This window comes from Chrysemys picta, chromosome 4 (genome assembly GCF_011386835.1).
Source record: "Chrysemys picta bellii isolate R12L10 chromosome 4, ASM1138683v2, whole genome shotgun sequence".
NCBI classification, from domain to species: domain Eukaryota; kingdom Metazoa; phylum Chordata; order Testudines; family Emydidae; genus Chrysemys; species Chrysemys picta.
Window position 1 is genome coordinate 74,913,526 of NC_088794.1, and position 9,636 is coordinate 74,923,161.

General features: G+C 39.8%; 1 protein-coding gene across 3 annotated transcripts in view; it reads left to right on the top strand.

The window, feature by feature from the left end:
- EHF (ETS homologous factor) overlaps positions 1-9,038 on the top strand; it is a 42,188-nt gene extending 33,150 nt beyond the window's left edge. For 2 of the 3 annotated variants that reach the window (XM_065592686.1, XM_005304540.4), the window contains 5 exons: positions 1,166-1,234; positions 1,326-1,394; positions 5,229-5,288; positions 7,006-7,201; positions 8,066-9,038. In XM_065592686.1, coding sequence (XP_065448758.1) covers positions 1,166-1,234; positions 1,326-1,394; positions 5,229-5,288; positions 7,006-7,201; positions 8,066-8,165 — 494 coding nt within the window. In that variant the 3' untranslated portion in view covers positions 8,166-9,038. The remainder of the gene's footprint in view (positions 1-1,165; positions 1,235-1,325; positions 1,395-5,228; positions 5,289-7,005; positions 7,202-8,065) is intronic. The other variant, XM_065592687.1, reaches the window with a different exon arrangement.
- The last annotated feature ends 598 nt before the right edge of the window (positions 9,039-9,636 follow it).

Below are 9,636 nucleotides of genomic sequence, written 5' to 3' on the forward strand. Positions count from 1 at the left end.
GTGTGGATGCTGGCACAGCTGTAAGTGTGAGGCCAAATAATCCCCCCAAGCTTTAGCTGGGTAAGGTTTATTTTCAGAGACAACAGTGGGTGGATCAGATGTCCAAACAAGAAAAGGGTGTGTGCTACTGTAAGAACATGGGCTCGGGATGCCCCAACATGTAGTTCTAATGCCTGCTAAATTCCCATGTCATAAATGTTAATGCAGCCAAGCAAGATGATTGAGCTAGTGACTCATTTTCAGTTTCCAATTGCATTAACTTGAAAAAAGTCTTATGCTTCATGGCCTTTGATTTGGAAAGAGAAAGAAAGACAAACTTAACATCTCTGGCCTGAAAAGTTGTAATGTAAAAAGCATCATAATTTCACCAGCAGCTGAGAAGAAAATCAAATGTGTGCAGGTTATGAGTCTGCTATTATAACATTCCATTGAATTTTCCTTGTATTGTATGAAGCACTATGAGTCTAAGGATGGCTTTAAAAATCTTCCATACTCATGCATTATGCATTTTGTGCCCAATAAGATGTCCTTTAGGTTAGGGATATATGTAAGTTTAGCACCAGGCCCTGAGTATGATCCTCAATAGAGATTCTGCATATATCTAATAATATAAAATGGGACCCACATAGAAGATTGAACTTTCAGTTATATCATGTTTTTTTCTATAAACTGATATGTCAGCTAACTAAAGGGAGCCTTGGCCTCAGTAAGGGCTTCTGGGCACCACCATAATACAAACAAAGAATAAACCTTAATTTCTTCAATTCTACTAGAATGCTGAATTGTTGAGGATGCAATCATTTCTATAGCAACAAAGCATAATGTCACACACTTCACTGCTGGGTCAGGCAGGAAGAAGAGCTGGTCTCCCATTGGAACACACATAGTTGAAATATTACCTGAGAGAATATTAGAAAAATACAGGCCAAGACAAAGTATTTTTTAAAAATAAATGTTCTGTATTAACAAATTTGCTCTAGTATACAAACAACATGGGTGAACCTAGCAGACTATGGTGTAGCAACCTGCATGTTTTTTTCCCCATGGTCTGCTATTTGTCACATTTCTCTTAGTCCTACTGGTTCAGTGTCTCATTGTTACTCACCTCGCTGCTGGATAGTATTCTTTTACTGATATAGACTTTCCTTTTGGTCCCTATCTTCAGATCCATCCTTAATGGCCTCCTGGAAAGAAGAGAATTATTTGTATGACAGTGGTTATGGTAGCACAGTAGGTAACTAACATCACAATGCTTCAGGCATTTATGAAGTGTTTTATTGTGGTAAGAGGATGTTAACATAAAACTTTTTCTTTTGAATCCTCAGAGTTATTGGACAGTAAAACTTTTTGTCGCGCACAGATTTCCACGACTACTACCAGTCACCAGCCTCTTGGTAAGAAGTCTTAATTCTATTGCTGATCATCTGTGTCACACACCCTAGAATTACTGCTATATAAAAGTCTTCTGTTGCAGGTCTGAGTGTAGACATCCAATAGTTTTTAACCAAGCAATATTGATGTTGATATTAGCTATTTTAGCAACCCTAACTAAATAGTTATTTAAAAGGTGCTCTGCTCTCCTCTCTTTGTCAAGAAAAAAAGAACATCAAATAATCAGTAACCTCAGGGTGACTCCCCATATCTTTTCAAGTGACCTACTCAAGGTGGAAGAGACAGTGTTAGAAAGATAAGATGTCCCTATCCTGTCATAACCTGTTGTGTGGTGTGGCTGTGCACAACTAAAGGACTGCCTCATCCCGCTTCAGAAGTGCACTTCAGTGGTGAGCAAAGTGATTCATATACAGGTATCAATGGCCAGATATGGTGTTAATCAGCACAGAGTGGCCATAGGCAGGCGTAAGTCTCCCCTACTGAACTGCAACAGAGCAGGAGCTGTTCCCGGATATACTTCCTAGGCAGCTTTCCCACAGCTTCAGTGGATCACCTACTCCAGCCCTATGGTGCCTCTGCACATCATGTCCACAGCATGACATTTTACCCCTTTGATGGCCTCTTTGCACCTCCTGAGCAGTATAAAGAGGATGTAATAGGAATATAATCTGCCTTTTTGTAGGCAAGTGAGATAGTGGGTGAGTGGCAGGTGCATGGGAAGTAAAGAGTGGTAAAAGCGTAAGTGAATGGTGGTGGGTGGACACATGAAAATGTGGCAAGCATGATTTAGAGGATGGTGACTTAGTGGCAGCTGTGGGCAGGGAGTGAGGAAAGAGGAGAGAGAGAAGTGATGGGAAGAGAAGAAAGGAAGAGAGATTGGAGAACTGGTAGAAGAGGGGAAAGAAGAAAGAGAAGGAAGGAGAAAGATGAGAAGTAAAAGTCGATATTGACAAGAAGCAAGGACTCTTGAGGGAACATGGGGAAGGAGGGGAGAAAACATAAGGAAAGGAAAGGGGGAAAAGAGAAAGTAGTCTAAAGAGAAAAAAATACTGAAAAAGAATCAAAGGTAAAAAAAATATCAGGGTGAGAGAGAGAGAGAAAGAGAGAGAGAGAGAAAAGAAAGGTTAAAGAACGGGATATGGGAAGAGATGGAAAGAAGAAATGCAGTGTGACTACACTCCTCCCACTGCCTCTGCAGCTCCCCACTGAGACTCATGCTGGGTGCTATCCAGTTCATTTGCCCACTGGGCCCTCATCCGTAAACTGACCTGTCACAATTAAAGGGCAGATTACAATAACAGAATCTGTATGTGCATGCTCAGTGTGGCCCTCACCTAGAAGCACAGCAAGGCTCGCCAAGGTGACGTGCACTTTAAACAAATGCATTCAGCAATAAATGTAAAAAAAACCCACCAAACCCAATTGCTTTTTCTCTTGCCCACACCCATTCTCATAAAATGGCTGCCAGCTCTTCAGAGCTTTCTGACAGTGCTGGGAATCAGCAAGATTCTTGGCTTGGTGTGTTTATATGCTGACTTGTTGAGCCTAGAGCTAGGGTGGCACGCCAAGGGCACAGCCTGTTGTAAAAACTAAATTTGTATATCTCATAAAGAAGTAGCTCATACCTGAATCATATGCAAATAATATGAAATCTTTTGTCACAAGTTTTGCAAGGCAGCTTTGCTGAAACTGCATCATAATTCTTTTCATCTGTCAAGCCCCAGCCTTCAAATGTTGTGTGCTCAGAACAGGGCTTCGTGGAAGTGTAAAGGCAGAATGGGAGGCTGTTTACACAGGTATAATAAAGAATAAATCACTAAGTAGAAGGCAATTGACTTTCATTGAATAAATTACCAGCTAAGGCGAATATACCAAAGCCATTTTAAGCTAAATAGGGGATTCTAAAATCAGGTGTTTTTTTTAATAATCGTATTGTTAGGTAAAACTACCTACAAATTAAGGACCTGACGCTGCAGTCCTTAATCAAGACAAAAGTCCCACTGACTTTTGATATGCAGTTGAGTGACATCCATGGGAGTTTACCATGGATAAAGTCAGCAAAATCAGGCCCTCGTTTAATTTCACTGTTTTCCCACAAGCTCAGTGACTTCCATCAGTGGCTGGTGCTCTCTGAAAGTGGACAGGCAAGTAAACAGTGGGCTCTCTGAAAGTGGGCAGGATATATAAACATGAGCCCAGAGCTGATTTGCAACTGTGGATCAAGACCATGCTATATCAGACTTAAAACAGGGTAGGCCTGGACTGTCCTCTCTGCCCTGAGTAGAGCTGAGCAAAATCTTGTGTGAAACATTTTTTTCACAAACACAAAAATGCAAATTTGGGTTAATCAAAACCATTCACAAATTTAGACCAATGCTGGCAAATTGTTTTGGTCAGAATGTTTTTTTCCAGCATTTCAGCATTTATGAAATGAAACATTTTGACTTTTTGTTTTGGGAATTTCCCTCGGTTTTATTTTTAAAATAATTTAAAATGTATTAAAAACACTCAACATTGAAATTCATTTTTTTAACATTTTGGTTCACCAAAAATTTCAAAACACTTTCATCCAGGCTGACCTGAAATTATAATTTTTTTTTCAATTTTTCAGGCCTGCACCTAGACCTAATATTCAGTTTTCTGGACAACCCTACTTCTGAGTTCATATTTCCAGTTGGGTGTAGAGTACAGTATGTCTGTAAATATTTTTGCACCAATATTTTTAGATACAATTATTGTAGATGCATGTGCTAATCAGGCAAGATTTTATGCAAATAGATATTTATGTTAAGTCATTTGCACATGCAAATTCCTGCTTTCCATGCAAAATTATGGTAATTGCAAATACTTAGCCACTGGAAAAACATGCATAGGTCTTAAGCATTTACTTTATGGAATTCAGTCTCTAAATATCCTGCAGAGCAAGCACAAGAGGGACTTATAATTAGAATTGTCTCATAGACTTTGTGGAAGTTCTCAGCCTGATTAAAAGAAACCTTTTGTGTTAATGTCAGTAATAGATTCAGATTTTGTTAATTTCCAAGAAGGTGACTACTAAACACAGAAATATCATCTTCTTTAGTTAGGTCATAAGAAATGAACAACTTCCTTATTCTTTATTTTTTCTGAGGAATGGCTTGAGCTAGAAATCTGGTGCCTTTTAAGAGTGTTTACAGGCAAAAATGTTGCACTGATGAGAAGTAGCATGTTCTTGTGGCTTATAGCTGTCAAATAAAATATATGTGCCCAGCTGTCAAAAATTCCTAACAACACCAGCTTGAGTTCTGGGACTACTCGGCTTTTATTTATTTTCTTAAGAACAATGCCCTGTCAGATAATTCTCCATTTAGGCAGGTGGGTGTACATTACATTAGTACCAGTACATGCAATTCACATTAGATCATCTATAGAACAACCGGGGGGAAAAAAAAAAGGTGCCCCCAAAGTTACATGCTACAGCAAAGTCTGGGCCATAATGGGAGAATTCAGGATTGCTTTTATATATATGATCCTCTTATTTTTTATTCTGACATACATGGTGCAAGGGACATGGGGTGAGATATTTGTTAATCTAATTAACATGTCCAGAGTCAACTGTATACCTCTGTATTTGTCCTTTATTCATCAATGATCTCTTTGTGAAGTGTAGCCTGGCTGATTAAAATATAACCCAGAAACCAAAAATAACCCCCGGATTACTCATTTAGTTTTTGAAAGATGATTATCTTTAAAACAGGCAATTATTCATTGTTGTGGTTTTTTATTTTTGAATATGCTAGTCAACAGAAAACCTTTAGCCAAGTTTATGAGAATAATTTAATTTTCATCCTCTGCAGAGTTTTCAGATGAGAAAAAAACACAAGATCATCCTCCAAAGTCCCACACCAAGAAGCACAGTAAGTCAACTACTTACGGCAACACTGGTGGCTTGATTAATGGCCCAGAGACAGAACAAGTTTAGGTTCAAGTTTTGGGAGAAAAAGGAAGCAACAGAAAGAAAGAGCCCAGTTTCAAAGCAAATGGGTCAAATGGAGCTACACTGATTTACAGCAGCTGAGGATCTGACCAACTGCTTTGTCCAGGGTAGAAGTTCCAAATAATGCCCTAATCAATAAGGACCTTTCAGAAACACAGAATTAGATGAATGTTTACTGTGTCCTCCTTTAGGACATGATTGCTGGGTTGAAAAGAAGTTAGGGATGCCTTGGCCACCAGAACTATCTCCTCTCTGAGAAATTCAATCCTTGCAATGCCCTTGGCTCATTCCTCCACTAAGGAAGGATTCATTATCCACATCCATTATGGAGATTTAAGGGAAGGTTACACCCTAGGTGTGCAAATATTTCCATCCATTTTGGCAAATGGGTCATGAAAATATCCTCCTTAGTCTTTAGTAGGACAGCTTTCTGGGCAAATTACTCCAAGTGATTTTCCTTCCTGAATGGGTATAAGTGCCAAAAGTCATGGTGTAGAAGTATAAAGCAACAGAGCAGCGGTCTGAGGTATCAGAGTAGCAGCCGTGTTAGTCTGTATCCGCAAAAAGAACAGGAGTACTTGTGGCACCTTAGAGACTAACAAATTTATTAGAGCATAAGCTTTCGAAGAAGTGGGCTGTATGCTCTAATAAATTTGTTAGTCTCTAAGGTGCCACAAGTACTCCTGGTCTGAGGTATGTGGCTTCAACAGGGTACACATTTGATAGGCTTAATGCAAAGCACTGAGCTTTGTAATATGAAACAAAGACTCGCTTAGGTGCCATTTTTCTGTTTTGCATACAAGTTACTGAGGGTGAGTTGGTGCAGTATTTTGCTGCAGCTTTACAGAGATATGCAAATCTTTGGGGAGCTATTCTGAACATAACCTCAATTTGAGAAATGTCAAGATTACTGCTTTATGCAGTATAGTTGTAGCCGTGTTGGTCCCAGAATATGAGAGAGACAAGGGGGGTGAAGTACAATCTTTTTTTGGACCAACTTCTGTTGGTGAGAGAGACAAGCTTTCTACCTTGAATGGTCCCTTAGACTATGTGCTAAACAATCTGTCCCACCTTGCATTTAGCTGTGACCCTTGGAGTACATTTCCCAGACCAGAAGAAGAGCTCTGTGTGGCTCGAATGCTTGCCTCTCTCACCAACAGAAGTTGGTCAAATAAAAGATATTATCTCACCCCCTTTGTCTCGGGGCGGCTCTATGTTTTTTGCCGCCCCAAGCACGGCAGTCAGGCAGCCTTCGGCAGCACACCTGCGGGCAGTCCGCTGGTCCCGCAGATTTGGTGTACCCGCCGCCGAATTGCCGCCGAAGCCGCGGGACCGGTGGATGTCCCACAGGCACGCTGCCGAAGGCTGCCTGACTGCGCCCTCACGACGACCGGCACGCCACCCCACCTGCGGCTTGCCGCCCCAGGCACACGCTTGCTGCGCTGGTGCCTGGAGCCGCCCCTGCTTAGATTACTGCTTTACACATCTCAGACAATGTACATGGAAGTCTGGAGGCATAGTCAGATTGTGGTTTCTATGCAGACAAGTCATTCTGTGAGCAACTTACCATACCAAAATAAAACAAAAACAAAAAATACCCCAGAGAAAGTCTTTCTGTTTCTTCCATCTTCTTTCAGATCCTCGAGGAACTCACCTCTGGGAATTTATCAGAGATATTCTCCTGAATTCAGAGAAGAACCCAGGATTAATAAAGTGGGAAGACCGGTCTGAAGGTGTCTTCAGGTTCTTAAAATCTGAGGCGGTGGCTCAGCTCTGGGGAAAGAAGAAAAACAATAGCAGCATGACTTATGAAAAACTCAGCCGGGCCATGAGGTAGCATGAGTTGAGAAAACATGAATCCTAGAATAATTAAAGAGATATGGCATCAATTTGGAATCTTGTTAATTTTAAAAAATGAGTTAAAAGTAGTTTAATTGGTTATGTCTGCCATCTGAGTACCCTTCTTGATTTTGAGGGGGTTATAATTACATTTTCTTATTTTTTTAAGTGTTTTTGTCTCCCCTTGTTGCTGTGTGAACAAGCCACGCAAACAGGTGAAACTAACTGTTATAGAAGGTTAAACACAAAAGGTAAAACTCACCCCCCTGCAAAGGAGCCAGCTCAAGACCTTGTCACTACTAAACTCAAAGGATTTAAATTGGGCCTAAGCAATGCATAAGCAGTATTGCCAACCTGCACATAAAAGTCAAGCCCCCCAAAATAATGAGATTGGCTTAAAAATCATGGGTTCCTTTTGATGTTCACATTTTCAAGCTTTTCTCCGTACCCAGTAGGGCTAGGAACTTCTTTTTTGTTTTAAATGAAAGATGAGATTCTTTCCTGATCACAGGATTCCAGAAGCAGGCACTTTTACAGAAATGTCAAATATCATGAAACTTGCGATACAGTTACAAGAGTTGGCAGCACTGAATAAGCTATGAGCTGGTGTTTCTGAAAAGTGGCATAGTCCACTCAAGGTGCAGGCAAATGTATAAACTAAAACAAAGTAAAATAAAAAAGAGTTAAGATGTTTTCTCTAATCTCTTTACACAATAACCTTAGATTTTACTTGTAATAAAAGTAGGTAAAACATGTTCAGTTACAAGTGTGATTTCTTAGTAGACAGTGTCCCTTAAAGACTATTCTCAACTCTAATGCCTAGTATCAAATCTATTTCTTTTTTTTTTCTTTTAACAGATACTATTATAAAAGAGAAATACTGGAGCGTGTGGATGGCCGAAGATTAGTCTATAAATTTGGGAAGAATGCCCGTGGCTGGAGAGAAAATGAGAATTGAATATGTCAGCAAAAACAGCAGCAAAATCTTCTGGACGTAAATATTTCAAAGACTGTTCTCTTCTATTTATGTACCAAAATGGGGGGGAAAAACCCTACTTCTAACAGGAAGAAGGAACACTATCATTGGTGTCAAAATTATTTTAGTTGAAGTATGTCCTGTATGGGGAAAAAATGTACACAGTTTTCTGTGATATATGATTGTGATTAATTTTCCCATCTTGTGAAGTTTTTTTTATATAGTGCAGGAGTAATGTGATTTATGACAATGCTGTGAGTCATGCAAGTAAAGGCGGGAATCATGGGGCATTATGTATTTTTATGAGTAAAAGAATTTAAAATAAGGCAGCCTGCTTTCTGCACATGAGAAAAATAATGAGTTCCAATGTTGCTTATCTTTGAAAGAGGACTCAAGGGCAATTGTTCAGTTCAGATCATATTATTTCAACTATGGATACCTGTGGAGTATGAAGTCACATACGACTGCATGCATGAGGCTGAAAAGCATCTGCCTCAAGTAGCTATCCCACAACAGTTGCACATGCTGGAGCATGTTAGTACACTTAGGAAGTGAACTTTGAGTGGATAAAACAGTAAGCATCTCTGAGCCATGCGGTTGTTTTAATAGATTCCTAGGCCAGAAGGGACCTCCAGTATAACACAGGCCATAAAACTTCCCCAAAATAATTCTTAGAGCAGATCTTTTAGAGAAATATCCAATCTTGATTTAAAAATTGTCAGTGATGAAGAATCCACCACAACCCTTGGCAAATTGTTCCAATGGTTAATTACACTCACTGTTAAAAATGTACACCTTATTTCCAGTCTGAATTTGTCTAGCTTCAATTTCCAGCCATTGAATTGTGTTATAGTTTTCCTTTCAAGATAGCCCATTATTAAGTGTTTGTTCCTTGTGGAGATACTTATAGAAACAAGCAACAGAGGGTCCTGTGGCACCTTTGAGACTAACAGAAGTATTGGGAGCATAAGCTTTCATGGGTAAGAACCTCACTTCTTCAAATGCAAGTCTGAAGAAGTGAGGTTCTTACCCACGAAAGCTTATGCTCCCAATACTTCTGTTAGTCTCAAAGGTGCCACAGGACCCTCTGTTGCTTTTTACAGATTCAGACTAACACGGCTACCCCTCTGATACTTGATTATAGAAACAAATGTTCCATAATCACCTGGGTTGTAATTTTGTTGTCCAATAACATGTGTTCCATCTCTCCTACCAATTTCTGAGTATCTTAACATTCTGCTGGCCTCCCTTTGCTTCAGTTACTTCAGATGCTGGGTTCATCCTCAGTTAGTTTATGTCAGTAACTGTAATTAACTGCAGGGAAAGCATTGTGTGACTATGAGCATTTCTTTGGAGAACTTGTAATAGCTCTTTTATTGGTTAGGACCTGATCCTGCAAGGTGCTAAAGTACTTCCTGCCTGGTGCTGAATGCCCTCTATCTTTATTAACTCC